General features: G+C 42.4%; 1 protein-coding gene across 1 annotated transcript in view; it reads right to left on the bottom strand.

Moving 5' to 3' along the window:
- CTPS2 (CTP synthase 2) overlaps positions 1–22,225 on the bottom strand; it is a 459,116-nt gene that overhangs the window by 436,331 nt on the left and 560 nt on the right. Inside the window, exons 2-4 of the mRNA XM_082245048.1 lie at positions 17,178–17,236; positions 9,781–9,986; positions 6,302–6,472 (exon numbers count right to left, since the gene is read on the bottom strand). Of these exons, the coding sequence (XP_082101174.1) occupies positions 6,302–6,472; positions 9,781–9,986; positions 17,178–17,221 (421 nt within the window). The 5' untranslated portion in view covers positions 17,222–17,236. The remainder of the gene's footprint in view (positions 1–6,301; positions 6,473–9,780; positions 9,987–17,177; positions 17,237–22,225) is intronic.

The following is a 22,225-nucleotide window of genomic DNA, read 5'->3' on the forward strand; positions in this document are numbered from 1 at the left end:
CACTGTGTGTTGGGGGAGACTAGAAGAATGACACCCTTGTAAGTGCAAATTTCTTAAGAAACTTTAGCCTCTTGTCAGTGCTACACAGACAGTTGGTGCTATATAAATCCTGTAGTGATGTAGCACCCTCCTAGGTAGGTGCTAGGTAGGTAAAGCCTAGTATCTCCTTCAGCTTATCAGGGGAGCCTGATCATTAGTTAGGCCTGTTGCATGGTTCCATGTGTGATTCATCTGGGCTGAGGGAGTGCCCCCGCTGTGTCCAATGGGGAGGCTTGGACAGTGGAGGAAACCCAGCCAGTGACACACAGGCTTTTGTAGCTATCTCAGTGGGTTGTCACAGACAGATGGTGTATCCTGGGATATGCTATAAAAGCCAAGGACACATGTGGCAGGGTGTCTTTGGGCGGGAAGCCAGGTCCCAGAAGGAGGGTGACATTAGTCTCTCTTTCTGCTGCTGTGAATGGTGGTCACAGGTGGTCGGCCTTGTGAGCCAGGAGTGTGGAGGTGAGCCAGGAGGTCCATGAAATCTGACTGATGGAGTTGGAGGCAGAGCAACCTTGGGAAAAAAAGTGTCCATGAGTACTGGGAAGCTTGCCGGGGGTCTGCCCAGGAAGGGGACCACTCCAGTGGAGAGTCAGTGGACGGGTGTCAGCACACACAGCAAATGAGAAAGGGGGTGCCAAGATAGAACCCTGAAGAGTAATTCAAGCAGGAACACTTTGTCTATCTTCACTTCAGTGGCAGGGTGAAGCAGCCACCTTGCCGCATTCTAAAGTCAGTTGTCCTCACTAGCGATCGACCGATATCGGTTTTTCGTTACCGATAATTTGGCCATTGCATATCAGTATCGGCCGATATTGGCTGATATTTTCGTACATTTAATTTTTTATCATTTGACAGGTACTCTTGTGGAGAGATCTGACCCGAAACCCCTCCTCTGCCGGTGGGATGGGAGACCCAAGCGAGCTGCGGAAGGGGGGGTGAAGTCCCCTCCCTCTCCTTGTAATGATAGCCGAGCGGCTTCTCAGTCGCATTGGTTGCCATTACAAGACAGCCGACCGTCGGCTATGGACGCCGGTATCAGGGTGATGCCTCTAGCTGCAGGCATCACTCCGGTACAAGCACTTTCTGGAAATATCAGCAATATCGGTCACCTTGGTGGCCAATTCCGATATATCGGGGAAAGTGCATATCGGCCCTCGATATATCGGCTTTGCCGATAATCCTTCGATCCCTAGTCCTCACCATTGTGAATAGTTATCAGTTGGAGCATTCCCCTCATCCCTTCTCCTATCCAAGTTCTCAATAAAACCACAAAACCAACATCCCCTGGATTTATTATTGACTGGCCAAGAACTTTCATTTCTGTTCATCTGCTGCCAGTTGCTAAGGGTAACCCAGGGGAATCCAAGAAGTGTAATTCTCAGCAGTTCTCTAGGGGGCAGTGCTACAGTAATAATAACTGAATTTCAGTTTGGACGCAGGCCCCTTTCATGCAGGGCAGAATCCGTTTGCTCAGCAGGAAATCTGTCTGCTGATCTCATTCTGAGCAGAGCTGAGCGGCCAAATGACAGGTCTGTGTCTGCTCCATTCATGCAGAGCGAACACAGACATAGCCCGTTCTGCTCTATGGGTGGTCAGGTGTAGACGGACTGGCTCTCTGTTTACATCTGACTGCCCTGTGATCCAATCCACCTAGACAGAAGGGAACGAATCCCCTTCCAATTGGTTTAGCAAACAAGATTGGATTGGAGGTAGGCCGGTGTATACACTCGCCGGTCCATAGGAATACATCCGATCAGATCTGCCTGAAAAACTGACAGGTAGACCTGATCGGATTGCCTGTATAAAAGAGACCTAAAGCAAGTTCAAACTCTACTAAGTTGGGTGACGATGTATGAGCACAATTTGGAGACAGTTGTCAAGAAGTGTCTGAACAAGGACAGTCATGGCAGAGTTATCAGATATTCTTTTAATGAAAGCGGTTAATTCAAAAAAACATTAAACACACATGGAGGACACGGCGTAATGACAACATCTTACTGCGACAAGGAAGTGCGGATGAGCGGAGTCGTCCGGCCGGCGGCTTTACTACTAATGCTTTGTACTTCCTGAAAATTGTGAGTTTTATTCCCTTTATTTTAAATAAAGTCTATGCGGTTTTACACTATGGAACCTCTTCTTTTTTTATGGCGAAGACTATTTTGAGTTCATTTCTTGGAGACATCTGGGTCGGAACCTGCCTTAATACAAGTGTTTCCATCTATGGAGTTTGATGTACCTGCAGGCGTTTACATTATCTTTATTTGGTAAGAGGCGATTTCATCTGATGAAGGATAGCACTTTAATTTGAGTGTTACATGTGATTGTCCTGATTCACTCTGGTAAGGAGTACCTTAAGGAGTCTTTCTGCATGGGATTCACTTTCCTTTATCAATTTTAGTGCACTTATGTTTTTTTGATTTTTCCAAATTTTGTTTTGTGAGCATCAAATACTGGTGGTGGTCACACCATTATAATATATTTTTGAGCACTTTTTTTTGTGTTAACCATTGACTGATCACATTGGTGTCAAAAGTCACATTATATCACCTTTTTGTTGGGTTTTACGCTATTGCATTTTTTCTAATTTTTTCATGACACAACGACCATTTAATCATTACGAGTCTACTGGTTCTGGTCTTCCATCAAGTGGATAAGATTCCCCTACAGAGAACCTGCATTCAAATTTTACCTTTCTTGTAAGCATATATCCATGAGGAGCCTGGTTTGAGAATCACAGATTAAACCACTTTTTTATGGACTTTATATGGACTTGAGTTGTTCCATTTTCACTGTTTTCGCGCAACTTGATATATAATTTATTAACACACACATTACCATTGTAAATCTTTTTTGAGATTCTAAAATCTACTTTAAAGCTTTCGAGATAGCTTACATATGCAGCAGTCAATCATCAACAATTGATAGTGGTATAGATCACTGTCTGTCTAGCCTGGAACACAACAATAAACTTTGGCTAAGTGACAAACCAACAGATGTTGTAAGCTTCTGAAATGACCAGCATAGTCAGCTATGGCTTAGTGACTTAGATATATGCAAAATGGTGCCTCTCAAGTTCAATTACTATTAAGTTCTATTTAGTAAGCTGCTGCATATAATTTTGGTGTGAACCCCAAAAACATATATACTCCGTGTATTGAGGTGCTAGGTTATATCTTAAATTACTAGTGTATAAATATTCCAATGCTATTAGAAAAACATAAGAAAGAAAAAAACAAATCCTTGCAATAAAAACTATTAACTTGTGAAAGTCATGTTATGATATAAAACAAGAGACAATCGACTATTATGCCATCTTTCCTTCACCACATGCAAAAATGTGATACATGCTCTTCACACTCAGTAGTGCGCCACTATACTTGTGTGTTCCACCACCTAATATAAGGGGGGCACTCATCAGATACCTTTGGGCCACCAGGACCTTATGGATGATATATACTTTATGTCCACCTCCTTTGCTCTTACATTCAATGTCACCAGCGGGGGAATCCCAGAATAAACACAATAGCGCAATAATCGTGCAATACGTTGTTTGCTTGTTTTTTTAAATGCTTATTAAAAACATATGCCAATGCACTTACATTTCCATGTGCCATAAAGCGGCACCAGCTGTAATCATCTGCAAAATACAATCCTCGCACCTCGTCTCTATGAGCTGGCGTGCCTTCCACTTGTGCCAGACATGATCAAGGAGATCTGGAAGTTCTGCCACTGCTAAGACCTCATTGCTTTTCACTGGAAAGGCATCATCGGGAAGTCCTCCTGTTTTTTGCTTTCTGATGTTTTTCTAATAGAACTGGAACATTTATACACTAGTAAATTAAAGCTAGCACCTCAATACACGGAATATATATGGCTTAGTGACTGCCTAAGCTAGGTGACACATGTCAATCAAACAATCGTGAGGTGACTCTGAATATGGGTATAAGACGTAACACTTCTCAAGCTGTTTGCAGGGTCGGCAGTGGTTAATCAAAGAGAGATGGAGCTTCTAGTGTTTGTTCTGCCTGGTATAGAAGCTGTGGCTGAAGGTCTAGCCAAGGCAAGAAGTGCAAGGGTAATTTTATTTACACTACAGTAGCTCAGAAGTTATCTCTTCATGGATCTGTTACCATTGTTCAGAGGGAATGTTAAGTTGTTTTATACATACCTCTTTTTATTATAGCCAGGAGTAGGACAGTGACGCTGTCATGTACCTGGGTGTCCTTGAACCGAAAGGTTCCTTGTTTCGCAGCTTGCAGCCTTACCTGTTGTGTCACAGAGAAGCTCTGGAGTTTTGGCAGTGATTTTTCCAGCCTGATGCAATGTACAATTTACCCAGCCTTTAAATAGCACTTCCTGCTACTTAGTGCCCGTTTGTTTTGGAATATGTTCCTGGGTGTGCTGCTTGCTCTTTGATAGACTTTCGTGTATGAACTTTTGCCTGTATTCGTGACCCCTCTTCAGCCTGCCGAATCTGTACTTCACCGCCAGCCTGTGTATGACTTCTGCCTGCCTGACCATTCTTTGGATTTTGTTTGGATACTGCTTTGCCCGATCTGTTGCCGGCCTGATCTCTCTGACTTCCTTTTCGCCTGAATCCTCAGCACTCAAGTTCCACTTCGGACTTTACCTCACAGGTACCTAACAGAAGCCTTCTTAAAACAGAAGGCATTCACTTTTCATTTCATCACATATCCCAAAAATAAAGAGCATTATTCCTCATTTCAGGACAGTGGGCAGATCCATGCAAATCACTGGTTTACGCCGCACTGGACAGATGTAAATCCAGAACTGCTGGTGTACAGTGCAAATATAGTCCAACCTGGAGGAGGGCAATCTAGAAATCTGCCATAAAGTTCAAGTATGCTGTTCAAAACCTGGAGTACAGGTTCGCTTTTTACTGTACACCACGCAGCAATGTCCTCATTTGTATTTAGGCTATAAAACAAACCATTCCCAATCAGAAGTTTTCACTTATAAAGTATAAGGTCACATACACACAATGTGTTTAGCCTGTGTGTGTCTAATCCCAGGGTTTTAAAGTTCCTGGCAGGCACAGGTGCAGCATCCAGCCCTGCTGCATACAACATGTCAAAGTCTATGGCAGGCTAAAAGTCATCACAGCAGGATGGGGAAAAGCACTATACCAAGTGGTATATAGTGCCATTGGAGAGTTGCTCAATGTCAGCAGGATATAAATTCTGAAAGGATCAAACTTGCAGCAGATTTCTGGCTTCAGGTCTGTTTCCAATCACCTTAACCATCACAGTTAATGACTGTGTTTATGCAGTCGGCTAGCCACGCCCCTGACGACGTCCTGTGTGTGGCGAAACAGGTAGGGTGGAGCCTGACGTCTGACATCACCACAATACCAAAAACTGAGTGAAGCACGGCCATCTTTTGGGTTGGAAACAGACTATACCCAGTTGCAACGTTTGCTTGAATCATCTACCATGTGGCTTTTTAAACTTCTAATAAATGCTATTTTGACATATTATGCTATGAGAAGCATTTCTGCTTTATTGTGAGAATCTAATTGTGGATCCAAGTTGCTCACTGGAGAGCCTTCATTGACGTGGGGCTAGGAATTGAATCCTTACTGAAGGGACACCAGATGAGGACAGCCATGTTTGGAGCTTACTTGAGGATTTCTTTTAAGACTGTTTGACCCTCCGTAATAGGGGGGTCAACATTATCTGGTAAGAAGCAGTGAGTGGTGGTGTTCAAGGTGGTGGTCTCCAGTTTGGATTTGTGCTTTCAATCCGAGTCCCTTATACTACATTGATAGATCTAAAAGAGCTTAAATAAAACTTTTAAAAGATGACTTTCTTCATATTGGATTTGGTAATTTGTTTAGCTGCAGCAAGTATCCCATTATTGCACACAGGTAATGCCGAGTACACACGGACCGACTATTGGGCTGCATCAGCGGGTTCAATAGAAACGTTCGGTCCATGTGTACTAAAGTCAGGCTGGCTTCTGTCAAAGGTGCATGACCGAAAAAGGTCTGCCGATCGGCTCCTGATCAGTGCTCTCAGCCAATGGCTAAGAGCGCCAACCGGAGTGTTCTGGCGGACGGGCTGTCCCCCTGTCAAAACACAATAGCACAACAGGAGAGATCACTGAACTAATTTCGTATAGTTAGTACAGGGGCTCCAACCTGAGCTGTCATTTTTTTTGTCATTCAGCCCTGCAGGGTTAAACTAAAAAACCTACTAGTGTGTACGAGGCTTAAGATACTCATAGTACAGCTCACCTTGAACAGTCTTCCCCAGGTAATCTCCTCTCCGCTCTTTGTTGATTACATGCTGATAAATCTTCCCTGTGGTGATATTGTTGTCCTTGTAAAGGCTGATATCCAAGAATCTCTCGTAATTCCCCAAATCCAAATCCACCTCTCCACCGTCATCCAGCACAAAGACCTCTCCTGGAAAGCAAGAAAACAACATGGCAGAAAATATGAAGATAGCATAGTGTACATTTTTATTATATATAACAGGCCATCTGTAGAAGCCTGACAAGAATGGGTGCTGTAGAGTCAAAGTGAGCACAAGCAGTCCCCTATGCACTACTACACTAACAAACTCATTAATAGCCTCGCCAGTAGGAAAAAAAAAAAAAACACAAGATGTTTTACAAATGTGCTCCATGCTCCACTGGCTTCTGGTCTCCACAGCCGGTGTAACGTGAGAATTACCTACCCCGTGAGAAAAACCTACCCTGGCAGTGCGCATGCTCACAGCCCCTAGTGCGCATGCTGATTGTTCCGTGAAAAAATCCTACCATCGCGGCGGGTACGTTAAAACAGCTGGCCTGCAATATGAGTAAGCTCCGCTCCTGTCCCTGTCACTTCCCTGATCTTGTCTACTAAATATAAAAGCGGCTCTTGGCTCCGTGATTAATGTTGTCATACAGCCGCCGCCGGTTTTATTTTTAGTAGCCAAGACCAGGGAAGTGTCAGGGATAGCAGCGGAGATGACTCATATTTCTGGCGAGCTGTTTTAATGTAAACCGCCGCGTTACAGACACTTTCGTACACCGGAAGTGACGAGGGGTAGGTTTTTCTCACGGGTAGGTAATTCTCACGGAACACCAGCAGAGCACAACAGAACTGACAAAAAAAAACAATGGAAAAGAGCCCAGTCACATGAGCTGACTCTCCTCCAATCACAGTGCTCTCTGCTTTGGTAAAGAGAACGAACTAATTGGGGCTCTGGCAGTCCAATTTTAATGAATGAGATAGACTTTGGTGTTTATACCATGGCAGTGTGAAATAAATTAACCCCTAAGTATGTACATAGCAATAGGGCTTCATATATCCTTTAAGACTCCGCATTTGGAAAGACAATGTTCTCTGATTCACTCCATGTATGGGCTTGTAAGAATTCATACAGAAAGAAGCATAGGTCAGGCAAGTTCAGGTTAGATATGACCTCTACCTAGAGTGAGATATGTCCTTACTGGTCGCCCTTTAAATGGGATTTAATCCTTTTACGCTTTCACTGATCCCTAGAAATGTGCCCCCCCTTGCTCCCACCATTTTGCCTGGGACCTGCAGGCTTGGGACCCACATGGCAGGTATCGGCAGGTGGAGAGGAAGGAGACCAGCGAGCGTCTGTTTGCTGATCCCCCTAGCTGCAAAGAACCCAGAACTGGCGTGTAAAACATCACTTCCAGGTTTCAGGTGTCACTTTTCCTGGCCAGTGAAGAAGCTGAGAACTTGTGATCTGCACTCTAATAGCTTCAGTGAACGGCAGATAAAACTTTAGGGGTTTAATAGACCCCTGATGTCTGATTAGAGAGAATGTGCCACAAAAGATATTATATCACATAGGGGAGTTTTGGTTCCCTATGTGATACAAATAAAGTTTTAGTGGAAAAAAGTGTCAAATAATAAAGTTATACCCAAGCATTTAAAGCGGTGGTATACCTCGCTTACTTGTAGGTAAAAGGATAGGATATTCACCCTGCAAGCAGCCGCTGACGTCAGCGGCGCATGGGCTCTGAAGGTCTGGCATACAGTGAATGAACTTCAGAGCTTCTTGCCGGAACCGAGGGCTCCCGCGCATGACGTCATTGCGGATCCGGCCACTCACAGCGTCGGACCCCACAATCCCGAAAGAAAGGACGGGAGAAGATGTCAGCCGTCTTAGCGGTGACCGGTTGCTACTGAGAGAGCTTTGTTCTAAGTTGAGTATTTCATAATGTGCTAGTATGTGATGCATACTAGCAAATTATGCCTTCATCCTGAAGGGGTTTTTTTTCAGCAGGTTTACAACTGCTTTAAGGGTAACTCTACTTTCATGGTTAAAAAAAAAAGCAACAAACAAAAAAATTATATAGCATATACAATACTACATAAGTCATATTTTAACTGAATTTTATTAAAAATGGTGATGTATGGAGTGATAGATTCCCTGCCTCTAGATCCAAAGCCCTAGCTACTTGGAATCCTCCCTGAAATTAACATGGATAAATATTTCAAGACATTCCTACATGAAACATTATTCCTGGCCAGAAAGACGATAGCCAAAGTGTGGATGTGACAAGCTCCCCCAAAACTAACTGATTGGATGACTAATGTGAATAATACCCTTCCTTATAAAAAATTTATATACACTCACAGAGGTATCCCTACAAAATACAATAAGATTTGGGACCGCTGGCTCAAAGAGTCTGCCACATGTGAATAATCTTGCTGCATACATCATCCCTCACATTTATCACTCTCCCATAAACTTTGTTTTGCAACAAAAACCGGACATGAAAATTGTATATATATTGAAAGCTGTATACTGTTTTGTATTATTGTCTTGTTTTTCCATTGGATAAATAAAATCGTTTAACCAAAAAAAAAAAAAAATGGTGGTGTACGGAACACCCCCCAGAAATGTAATTTGCTGCTTGTGTGAATGGCTTACTGATTTTCCAAGAAGTCTGCACTAAGATATAAGTCAGATCTTGGGCATCCCCTGCAACAAAAATGTCCCTTTTGGTGAGATACTTCCAATAGGAAATCACTTCTAAAGGGATTCAGGCCCTGAAACTTTATTCGTTAGAGCCCTGCAAGTTCAGCAGCTGATTGATAATTATAAAATCAATCCCATTCACATTTACTTTGCACATGGACCCTGACAAACAAACAGCTATATCTTCAGAATAGCAAAAGGAAGGTAAAATCGTTACGATGTATATATATCACCCAGAGGGGAATGTTTTTTTCTCAACAAAAAAGAAATTACTCCTTAAAACTTTCCTAAAAAGATTTTAAACCCACCCCTCGTACACGCATATACAAATGTAAACACACACATCAGGGCCACAGTAATTCTAGGGCCACTATTCATAGTTAACACTAAAGTAATAACATGTAGGAGCTTTTAAAGTGTTGCCTATGGAAAATGTAGGGCGCCGAGGTTTGTTGTTGTTTTACAGAAACGCACAATTTTATAGCTTGACATGCTGGGAATAATGAATCAGGACCTCATTCCTCTGACTGGTTAACTCTATAGTGATAACTAAAGAACTATATAGTGGCATCAGGACTTGCCAGGCATCACTCTTTGTTCATTTTGAGAAACGACATATAAGGTTAGCGTGGACCTGCTTTATATTTATTTCTGATTAAATAACTCCTTTTTATATAAATACATTTTATAAATATTTAAATACATTGTTTAAATATATATAAAATATAATGTGTTTCTATATTAATATTTATTAGTGAGTATATACCATGCTCATAAGGTGAAAAGGTCCCAGCATCAATATTAATGTATGGGTCGATTTTAATGGCGGTTACTCTCAGCCCACAGGATTTCAGGATTGTGCCAATGCTACTTGCAATGATGCCTTTTCCAATGCCAGATATGACACCACCAGTTACCAGTATGTACTTCATTGGTTCTCTATGTACCGTGTAGAAACGTTGAAAAAGAAATCTGGAATGTAAAAAAAGAAAATAAATATTACATTAGAAGAGATAATATACAAATGTGAAAACTTATCCATGCTCCTTTATCAACACAGATTTATACTTATTGGTCTTTATCATATCTATACATAAAATCACAGAAAAAGCTTACTTAAAGTTAAACTATAGATGTTTTCCAAAAAACTGCAAACAGGAAGCGTTTTTCAATTGTAAAAGAGACATAGTGGGGTCTGTTGATAAAAAAAAAAAAAAAAATAGTTGGAACAAATGTGACAAGCATTCGCCCAGCCCTGACAACATTTGACTGTATTTAGCTCAATTCAGTGATTTCCCATGAGCCTTAACTCCATCTAGTGGCCATAATGCTGCATTTTTTTCTGAAATACCTCAATCAGAAAAAAGACCACATTTTGGCTACTAGATGGAGTGGATGATCATAGGAAATAACTGCATTAACAAAAAATAGTCAGAATTAGTCAGTGCTGGGCAATAGACAAGTGCTTGTCACATTTAGCCAACACATTTATTTTATCAATAGACCCCACTAGGTCTCCTCTGCAATAAAGGCTTCTTACCTTCCTACTCACGTTCTTCTTTTCTGTGTACATAGAGCTGTGCATGAGCAGAACAATGCTTTTAAACCCATTTTAAATGCATACTGTAAGTCCCGGTTCACATTTCTGCGATGCGGGAACGCTGCGAATATACAGCGTGTTCCCGCATCGCATCCGCACCCCTGGCAGTTCACACTGCCATATGCAATACGCAGGGGGTGTCAATTAAAAGTTAACGACACCCCCAGTTGAGATCGCATATCGCAGTGCGATCTGAGAGTTCGCACAGAATCGGATCGCACTAGTGTGAACCACCATGTGATCCGATTCTGCTGCGGATAAAAAAAAGGGTCATGTGCATGTTTAGTGCGATTGCGGTGCGAATTCAGCCATACAAACTGTATGGCTGAAATTTGCACCGCACAGAGATCGCATGTAATTTCAGGAGCAATGCGCTCCGAATTACATGCGATCTCTGTGATCGCACTAATGTGAACCAGCACTTAGACAGGGTAATTCGTTTGGTAAGCAAACTGGTTGGTGAATTGAGCTGGGAATTTTCTCTGATTTTGTCTCACATAAGCAGCACAATGTACAATCCCGGCATCTGCTGAGTGCTAGGATGAATGAACTACCCGGACAGCCAACCAAGATAGCTGAAGATTCCGAACGAAGACGCTAAGTAGATGGTAGATGCTGACGTAGGTGAGGGACCTTGCAGATGTTAGGTAGGAGGAGGTGTGGATATTTACATACACTTTAATATACATCTGTCATGAGAGAAGAACTGCCATTGCTGGTGTCCTTAAAATGCCCGTTAACTGTCCCTCTCTGTGTTCAATACTTTTTTACATCATGGAATCAGAACATTTCATCTGATCAGCAAAAACATTATGACCACTGACAGATAAAGTGAGTAACATTGATTATCTTGTTACAATGCCACCTGGGTGGGATATATTAGGCATAAAATACAAAAGGGGTGCATCGCTACAATAGAAAATAAAAAATATATAATGTGAAATATAAACTCAGACTGTATAATTGTGAAAAAGTCCTAACTGAACAATTATATCACAAATACTGTGCAAGCTTAAAATAAAGATATAGAATAGTCCTTTAAATGCCACAAATCCAAGCCATAAGGTCAAGGGAAACATTAAATCTGATAATAGGCTCTTTCCATCTATGAAAGGTTTTTACGCCTGTGGAAGGTGTGCTGCATGCAAAACCTCAAAAGGTAACACCAAAAGAAGGAAGGAATTTTTAGCTACAGCCACACAGGAAGTGCATGTTTTGAGGGATTTCATTACATGTGAGACCAAAGGTGTAGTTTATATGCTCGAATGTAAATGCGGATATCAATACGTGGGCAGAACCACGAGGGCATTGCATGTTCGAGTAGGAGAACAGAATTAGACAGGGAAAGGATAAGCACAATGTCCCCAAACACTTTAAAAGATACCATCACTGTGACCCTACTGGATTAAAGTTTTGGGGGATTGAGAAAACTACCAGACATTGGAGGGGAGGTAACTTCATTAGGCAACTAAGTCGAAGAGAATCATTCTGGATTTACCAGACTAAAGTTTTAGTACCAGGGGGGTTAAATGTAGAATTTGATCTTAATTGTTTTATTTCCAATAGATGATAATTGCTGATTTTTAGATGTTTTTTCTGTTATGTTTTTTATATATACATGTGTTTGTAAGATCCATACGGAGCATCGCGGTTACACGTCTTTTTTAGCTTTTATGAGAAGATTTTAGAATTGTATTTACTATCTTACTTGACATTTGTCATTTTTTCAAAAAGACTTTTAAAGAAAAAAAGAGTTTTTTAAAAAAAGATTTTTTTGAAAACTTTTAGGTAATTATATTATGCACTATGCATTGTCACTTTATGTCCTGTTAAAGGTTCTGTGCCCCTAGCATTCACGAAGTGCAATAGTATATTTATTAGCTCTTAATTACATCGACAGAGGCAGAGAGGAACTGATCCGTGTCTTTTCCCCAGTTTCCGGTCTGTAAACAAGAGTTTTTGTTAGCTCCGGAGTCACCAGGAAGTAGGGCTTGCTCTCTTTCCCTATTCTAAAATGGAAACCTGAGAGTTTCCTGTTCCGCCCTGGGACGATTGGTCCGGTTGCTTAGCAGCATCAATAAATAGCGTGCGGGTGCCGCCCTCCACGTACCCCGCTGAAGAAGTCACGCCCACTGAAGCAACGCGTACGGGGGAGGAGCTGTGACGTCACCCGCGACGCTCCGAAGGGATCGCACACCGAGCGGCCAGCTGGCTGTGCTGTTTTACACATATGCTGTTCGTTTTGCACTGGGATAGTGCCATGTTTGTAAGTGCAATACCTTTTATTATTTAATAAACTGTTGAATATACGGAGAGCACTAGATGTCCTTTTGTTCCCTCCTCTATGATGGAATTCTTACTCTATGATCGGTCTGAGGTTGGAGGTTGGAGGCAAAGCTGAGCAGATTGGGAGCCCATCAGGTGTTTGAAAACACACTGCGCTATGACCCTAGAGGTCTGGGAATTGAGGTGAGAGGCTAGCACATACTCTGGTGATGGAGTCACTTATCAAGAGGTGCATTAGTTTCATCCTTCACAGCACGGGTTTCCCTTGACCTTATGGCTTGGATTTGTGGCATTTAAAGGACTCTTCTATATCTTTATTTTAAGCTTGCACAGTATTTGTGATATAATTGTTCAGTTAGGACTTTTTCACAATTATACAGTCTGAGTTTATATTTCACATTATATATTTTTTATTTTCTATTGTAGCGCTGCACCCCTTTTGTATTTTATGCTTTCTCTGGGTTTTGATAGATTTGACCTTTATCGGTGTCCAGCAGCTTTTATTCCATTTTGCTCATTGTAGCGCTGTATGAGTTTTCATTTCTTTTCGGGATATATTAGGCAGCAAGTGAACATGTTATCCATGAAGGTAATGTGTTAAAATCAGAAAAAATGGGCAAGTGTAAGGATTTAAGTGATTTTGACAAGGGCCAAATTGAAATGGCTAGACCACTGGGTCAGAGCATCTCCAAAACTGCAGCTCTTGTTGGATGTTTCCAGTGGTCAGGACCTACCAAAAGTGGTCCAAGAAAGGCAAACATGCAAACCAGTAACAGGGCCATGGGCAGCCAGGGCTCATTGATGCATGTGGGGAGCGAAGTGTAATCCAATACAATAGAAGAGTTACTGAAGCTCAAATTGCTGAAAAAGATAATCCAGTTTCCAATAGAAAGATGTCGTGTAGCGGTAGATCAGTCAGGATGACCTGTGTCCACAGCCAAAAGCACCTACAATGGAGCAATGGAAGAAGGTGTCTTTGAGGTGTTAACATGGCTTCCAAATTCTACAGATCTCAATCCAATTGAGCATCTGTGGGATGTGCTTGAAAAAGAAATTTGATCCATAGAGGCTACACCTCCCAACGTACAAAACCTAAAGGATCTTCTACTGAAGGCTTTGTGCCGATACCACAGCATACCTTCAGAGGTCTAGTGGAGTTGATGCCTTAACGGGTCAGGGCTGTTTTGGCAGCAAAAGGGGGACCTACTCAATATTAGGTGGGTAGTCATATTATGGTGGGTGGTCATAAAGTTATGGCTGATCGGTGTATACTGTAAATGAGTGGACGAATTCATTACCTTTATACCTGTATCAGGTCAGGGATGTGGAATGAATGGAAGCTATTCCATCAGTATGACAGCAAGGAAACAAACAATATCATAAGAAGAGGTTAACAATGGCAGCCTAGATAATTGTGTAATGACAGTTATATTTTAAATTTGAATATAAAGATCAACACTGCACAAATTCGAAAGAAAATGCCAGCAGCACCCGGAAGAAAATTCAAATGTTGGTTGTGTAAAGTTGTTGGTACCTCAAACCAATGTTCTTACAATATATATTTTCAGAAAGCCGCATTGATTCTCGTTGTGCTAAGAAGGGAACCACCCCAACACATAAGGACTTAAAAACAAATATGTATGTATAATCTCCTAAAGCATTCACCACATTGAATAAAATCAGGTGGTGTAAATATGAGTTATCTAACACCCTATCTGTATTAAACCTACAGAACTGGTGACTGACACCCTTGAGAAAGGCCCTATATGAGCCGAAACGCGTTGGGAACATAGGAGACACTCTCTGAAAGTCCAAGCAGAAGGCCTGGAATAACAGAGAGATATCCTAATAGTCACCTTTACCACGTGTCACAACTTTCTATCTACATCACCCCTTCACAAGGGTCTATAACCCCATCACTTTCGTACTTACCCTGTACATGTTTTCTTATCATTAAACTTTATTTATTTTCTTTACACATTTTCGTTGAATCTTTCTATACTTGCCTTCAAAGTCCCACCCAACATTGGTTTGAGGTACCAACAACTTTACACAATATTTACCCAGGGACGACGGCAAACCCTACTATGAATAGGATAATAGAGATCAAATCTTTTCTAAATTCAAATGCTGGTAACTTCATTCATTCGGTCAACATGAACAAAGAGTCCCCACCTAAAAACCTCCGCCTCAGACATGTTTCACCCACAAGGCATATTCATAGAAGTCCAGTCGTAGACCTCTACAATGAAACCCAGCCTTGTGGGTGACGTGTCAAAGGAGGAGGTCCAAGACAGGGACTGTCTCCTTATGTTGTCTAGATAGATAAAGTAACCAGGCTATGAGTTTTCTTTGGAGTGTAGCAAGTTGTTTCCTTTACATTTGTGCAATCTGTGGGGCATAAGATGAACCCTGCTGGCATTTAACACCTGATCTTCCATGTAGGTTATCTTATTCAAGGCTTGAGAGCAGCAGATCCTATACTTCTTCCAAGATACAGACTCCATCCTTGTACTCCCTAGATCACAATCTCACCTCATTACTGCTGTAAAACAATGACACCATGCTGCTGCTTGGATAATAATGTATATCTGTTTGAAAGGTGACATCTTAAGTAAACAATGGATTGCAGATAGGTTTTCTCCTCTACGGTGAGTTCAAGTAGCAGCAGTGAATGTCAGAAAGAGACCTTACTACAGTAAAATGTAAGATGGTAATCATTAACCTCCTGCCACCCGTGTAATGCATATGTGCAGCTGCAAAGTGGGTGAAATGTAATGCCCACACACATAAACCCATGGATGGCCAACGTTTCTGAGCCCCTAGTTCAGTTACTGAGCTGTCATAGACAGCTCTTGATCTCTAATGATGATCATGTGACCCCTGTGACAGCCAATCACAGTAGCCAAATGATTAGGAAGTCTATCTTGCCCCCCCCCCCCCCCAAGGGTAAAGATCAAATTAAAGGGATGCCAGGACTGGGTGGGAAGGAGTTAATGACAAGAAAAGGACACACAAATCCATTTTTTTACGTTTATTTTAGATATCAGTGCAAACTATGAGGTAAGGCCCCTTTCACTTCTTTGGAGTGGCAGATGTTGGCCTTTGACACACGCCGACATCTGATTCTATCCACTAAAAACAGGCGGTCTGGTGGATTGGATTAGATGACAGTCAGCTGTGAATGGACAGGCGGTCAGTTTCCATCCGACTGCCCATAGAGGAGAGTGGGCTGTGTCTGTGTCCACTCTGCATAAGAGGAGTGGACACAGACCCGGCATTACATGCAGAGTGCCGATCCGGGTATACTGCCACCAGCCTCTCCGGGAGACGCTTTCACAATATAAAAAGGAGACACATATGTAATAGCCTCTTGAAACAACCATATGATCTCGGCAACCCTTTGATTTTACATATGGGGAGAACACAAGATGTCTAATGCGCCTGCTGCCATAACTCCACGGACCTGCCTGAAGAAGCTGCGTAGCGAAACGTGTAGCAATTTTTTGGATACGTTTCCACTACAACTGAACCCTGCATATCTTAAACTGATAAGTTTGACCATTTATATGGTCCGAAAATAATCAAACATGTTATGCTTGTTATGCACACGGGTTCTTTTAAATGAGGAGTATACTGTTACATGGCTATCTATGTAGGTTTGCATGATGGTTTTTTATGAATCTTTTATACAATAAATTGTTTTTATACATATTTCTTAAAATTGTTTATCTTTTCTGAGATCAATCAGTGGATGCCTTCAAAGTCCTATTCTCTATAAGGGGATGAAAATATAATCTTTTTCTCCCCCCCTTCCAGTTTTCAAATATCTATTTTTGGGATATGGCATCAGTATATTGAGATCATGTCTCAAATTTTTGTATTTTAAATAGATGTTAGAGGGAGAAGTTTTAGACCCCGTTCACACTGGGGCGACCTGTCAGGCGACCTGGTCGCCTGACAGGTCGCCTGCCATAGAGTAGCTGTGGACCCGTTCTAATAGGAGCGACACAAGTCACTCCGACTTAGAAAAAGGGTCCGGAGCTTCTTTGGGGCGACCTGGAGCAACCTGCATTGACTTCAATGATATGAAGTCCGTGCCGGCCGCTCCGAGGTCGCGGTGCGAGCTGCGCACCACGACTTCACAGGTCGCCTCCGAAAGTAGGGCCGCCCCAGTGTGAACGGGGTCTTAATCTTAGTTAGTAAAAGCCTGGAATTCCACTTTAAGAAAGAGAGAGATAAGTAAATGTGAGAATCATTTTGACCGGACATATTACCTTTTTCCACATGTAAAATAATTCACAACTTTCCTTCCAATCATTGACGGATCTCTTCACTGTAAAAAAAAAAAACAAAAGTAAGTTTTCCAAACATAAAAGGAACCACATAGGGCAGTTACTAATAATTTAATTTCAGTCATTTTTTTAGCTTCTGATAAAACTCTCTTTTCTTTGCAAGAATTGGCAATGGACACCTTTGCTTCATATTTTATAACTAGTATTTGGTGGAGGGGGGTTTAACTTTTTTTTTTCTGTTTAACAACAATTCTGCATTGATGGACCGATTCGCAACTGCAAGCCAAGTGTTTGGCTCCTGGTTACGAGGATATTTGCCAGCACGCCACGGATCATTTAGTAGAGTCCAAACGGTTTTTATTGAAGCATGAAAAAAAAAAAAAGGTTAGTGCAACATTTCAAAGTCACGCAGGACCCTTCGTCAAGCATGTGTTATTTATAAAAAAAAAAAAAAAAATCTGACTTTAACCACTTCTGGACCGGAAAGGTTTTCCCCCTTAATGACCAGGCCATTTTTTGTGATACAGCACTGCGTTGCTTTAACTGACAATTGCATGGTCATACGACGCTGTACCCAAATAAAATTGATGTCCTTTTGTCCCACAAACAGAGCTTTATTTTGGTGGTATTTGTTCACCTTTGCAATTTTTATTTTTTGCGCTGTAAACAAAAAAAGACCTACGATTCTGAAAAAAAAAAAGAATATTTTTCACTTTCTGCTAAATAACGTTTCCAATAAAAAAAAAAATTAAAAATCGAATTTTTTTTATCATTTTAGGCTAATTTGTATTCTGCTACATATTTTTAGTAAAAAAATCCCAATAACGTATATTGGTTTGCGCAAAATTTATCGTGTCTACAAACTAGGGGGAAGATTTATGTCATTTTTATTTTATTTTTTTTACTAGTATTGACGGCGATCTGCGATTTTTAGCGGGACTGCGACATTGCGGCAGACACAGATCGGACCCCTAACTGACATTTTTGACCCTTTTGGGGGACCGGTGACATTACTACAGTAATCAGTGCTAAAAATATGCACTGTTACTGTAATAATGACACTGGCAGGGAAGGGGTTAACCCAGGGGTGATCAAAGGGTTAAGTGTGAGCCTAGGGGAGTGTTTTCTAACTGTAAGGGGGATGGTCTTGTAAAACCAATGCAGAGACCTGTGTTCCTAAATAGAAGGATCACAGGAGCTCTGCATTGATTGCTGAGAGAACAACGGTCTGCTGTGTTTACAACAGCAGACTGTCGTTCTCGCTTTACGAGGAGCGATCGCGGGTGCCCTGCGGCAATCGCCGCCACTGGCCCTGTGGATCGGCTTACTCGCTGGCGAGGTGGCGCTCGCACGCGCCCCCAGGATCGCTCCTGCGGACAGCTGTACAGGTACGGTGATTTGCGGGAACTGAATCTGATATGGATTGCTCTTCAGAGGCATCTAAGAGGCGTTAGATGTGTAAATGCTGCACTACCAAGCCCCAATGGCACGTGTTGTATGCAGTTGCAGGGCATTTGTGATGTTGCAACACAGACTTGCATTAGTAGCATTCCGCGGCAGTACCACCCGCCTACTGTGACATGCAGTTTAATTCTTGCTGCAAGCCGCAAAGCTCAGCATCATGGCAATGGCATGTGTACAGTACAGCCCTGCCTGGCAGCATGCCCATGTTCAAGCAGGTTGTTGGGGGGTGGTAAAACCACCACTCAACAGCCTGTTTGTACGACCCCCAGCCACATGTGTGAAGGAAGCCTTAGGGTACTTACACTCTGTACTGAAGTATGTACATCAGATTTGTGGCAGAAGATATCTGCATAAGAACGCAAGGATGGGCTGTATAATGAAGGCATGTATTTGCAAGTTTTTCTGTATACGTATACACGCATGTAAAAATTCTTCTAGTATTTCATAGGTTGCGTTTTATGTGTATATTTGCACATATATGCATGTGAAATATTGGCCACCAAGTGTCATTCAGGTTTTTTTTTTGTGCATGTGCAAGAAGCCATAAAGAGGGTTATAACCCTGTAAGATTTTTTTTTTTTTGCCATCTGTGTTCCATTGGGGAGATTTCTCCTCACTTCCTGTTCTGTATTTGCAACAGGAAGTGAGCGCAGATCCCTCCATAGTGAGGTAATCCCTGGTTCTCAGCAAAACTAGTGTCCCCATTGGAGGATTTCCCCTCTCTTCCTGTGCTGGGGACAACCCAAAATTTGGGATTCTCTAACTTTTAGTGTCCGTGATAAACAGAACAAACAGAGTGAATATTCCTAACAGGGACGCAGACAGCAATAAAAACCTGACAGGGAGTCTAATCCCTCTCTACTAAAAAAAGTTTTGCCCTGTGTTATGCTGTAAATGCAGACAATGGGTATTCTATAGGAGATCACACTGCACCAGTGTTGCCAACCATCAGTATTTTTACTGGCAGTAAATTCCAATAATAGGAAAAGATTGCCAGTAAGAAATATGGCTGTAATGCAAGGCTTAGAACTATGCAGGCGCAGCTCTGGTCAGCTGGCCGAGACCATCTGAGTGCCTGCTACAGTGTGTAAAGGTGGCACTGGCAGGGGGGCGGGTCTGGCAGGGGCAGAGCTTGAGCATGTTGTGTGATGTCATGGTGCAAGAAATCTGAGTGGAGCGGCCGGGGCCACACGTCCGGGTCTGTGGGAGGGGAGAAAGACAAGCCGGGAGCGGGACTGTCAGTGCTGATTGGATGGAGTGGACTGAAGGGACCCCCTGGCATGGAGAGAGACTGTCACTGTGACCCAGGAGGGGGCGTGTCGTGTCAGTGAGGTGTCATCGTCTGTGCTGCTGCCCCCTGCTGTCAGTGTCACTGACCATTCTAATGTCTTTCCTTCCTGAGTCCTGTCCCTGGGCTACTTACTATATCCAAAATAAAATAGAATATGTCTTTTGCCCTAAAGTGATTGTAAACAATCACCTTATAAAACAACTCACTCAGTTTAAAACAGAAATGAAAGGCAAACCATTTGTATATAGATATAAAAACATTATAAACACCTTCATCCCTTTTTTTAAAAGCGCTCACATTCCCTCAGTTCTCATCTGCATAAGAGCTGGGGGGAGGAGAAGCAGCAGCAAGCTGAGCTTCCACAGGGGGGGGGGGGGGTGTATGGACAAGTCTGATCATTGAGGAGAGCAGGCTTATTTTCCAGCACAGCCAGAGAATAGACCATGATGTGCTCTCCTGCTTAGTGTGGTCAGTTTTTAAGAGGAAAGAAAGCCTATGACGTAGGCTCTTTACCATGTGATCAGCTGTGTCCAATCACAGCTGGTCACGTTGTTACCAGGAAGTGCTGTTTATAGGCTTTTTCTCTATTCGCACTGACAAGGTGCAGGTAGAGGAGAGCCGATCAGTGGCTCTTCTGACAGGGGGGGTCTGCGCTGATAATCAGCGCATCAATTATCAGTGCAGACCTATCAAGGATGTCCACAAGTGCCCACCTTAAGTGTCAACCTGTGCCCATTAGGGATGCCAATCAGTGCCCATCAGTAATGCCTGTCAGTGCCTCCTCATCAGTGCTACCTATCAGTACCATCTATCAGTGCCCGTCAGCGCTGCCTATTAGTGCCGTCTATCAGTGATCATCAGTGCCCGTAAGTGAAGGAGAAAACTTACCTATTTACAACATTTTATAGCAGAAACGAAGAAAAACTTTTTTTTCAAAATTTTTAGTCTTTTTTAAATTGTTTGGCAAAAAATAAAAAACCCAGCGGCGATTAAATACCACCAAAAGGAAGCTCGATTTGTGGGGGGGGGGGGGGGGATCCTAAAAGTTTCATATAAATACAGTGTTGCATGACTGCACAATTGTCATTCAAAGTGTGACAGTGAGGAAAGCTGAAAACTGGCCTGGGCAGGAAAGGGGTGAAAGTGCCCAGTATTGAAGTGGTTAACCAGTACCCGACCACCCGCCGCCTTTTTACTGCAGCAGGGTGGCTCGTACAGGCAGAACGACGTACACCTACTTCGCTCGCCTGAGAGGAACTGGGGGGAAGCGCGCGTCCCCCCAGCGGTGCACTCCTGCCCCCCGATCATCAGCGGGGAAGCCGATGTGTGGGTCAGGTGGCTCCAATTGCCGTCTGACACTCTTGATCGTTCCCCGCTGAGAGAGAAGGACGTAAACACAGCCGACGTCCTCCCTGAGATGATCGCAGAGCGCCTGTGATCCTTCTATATAGGATCACATGTCTCTATGGTCATCACAGAAGCCCCCCCCCCCCCAGTTAGAATCACTCCCCTAGGGTCACATTTAACCCCTTGATCACCTATACTGTTAACCCCTTCCCTGTCAGTCTCATTATTACAGTAACAGTGCATATTTTTAGCACTGATTACTGTAGTAATGTCACTGGTCCCCCCCAAAAGTGTCAAAAATGTCAGTCAGGGGGTCCAATCTGTCTGCTGCAATGTTGCAGTCTCCACAAAAAATCGCAGATCGCCGCCATTACTAGTAAAAAAAAAAAAAAACAATAAAAAAAAATGACATAAATCTTTCCCGTAGTTAGTAGATAACTTTTGCGCAAACCAATCAAAATACGCTTATTGCGATTTTTCTTACCAAAAAATATGTAGCAGAAAACAAATTGGCCTAAAATGTTAAAAAATTTAGATTTTAAAATTTTTTTTGGGAATGTCCTATAGCAGAATGTGAAAATATTGTTTTTTTTCCAAAATTGTCGCTCTTTTTTTGTTTATAACGCAAAACAAAAATCGCACAGGTGATCAAATACCACCAAAAGAAAGCTCTATTTGTGGGGGGGAAAAAACTACTGTTTGGGTACAGCGTCCCACGACCGCGCAATTGTCCGTTAAAGTAACGCAGTGCCGAATCGCAAAATAGGGCCTGGTCAGGAAGGGGGTAAAATCCTTCTGGTCCAGAACTGGTTAATATCTACCTTCAATCACATTGCTAGTTGCATGTTGTATTTGTTTGTAGCCTAAATGCTGAAATTCGCACCTAAAACTGTAATTTTATAACTTTTGGAAACGCCAGTAAAAGCTT

The sequence above is a fragment of the Pelophylax lessonae genome (genome assembly GCF_965119305.1).
Source record: "Pelophylax lessonae genome assembly, chromosome: 2".
NCBI classification, from domain to species: domain Eukaryota; kingdom Metazoa; phylum Chordata; class Amphibia; order Anura; family Ranidae; genus Pelophylax; species Pelophylax lessonae.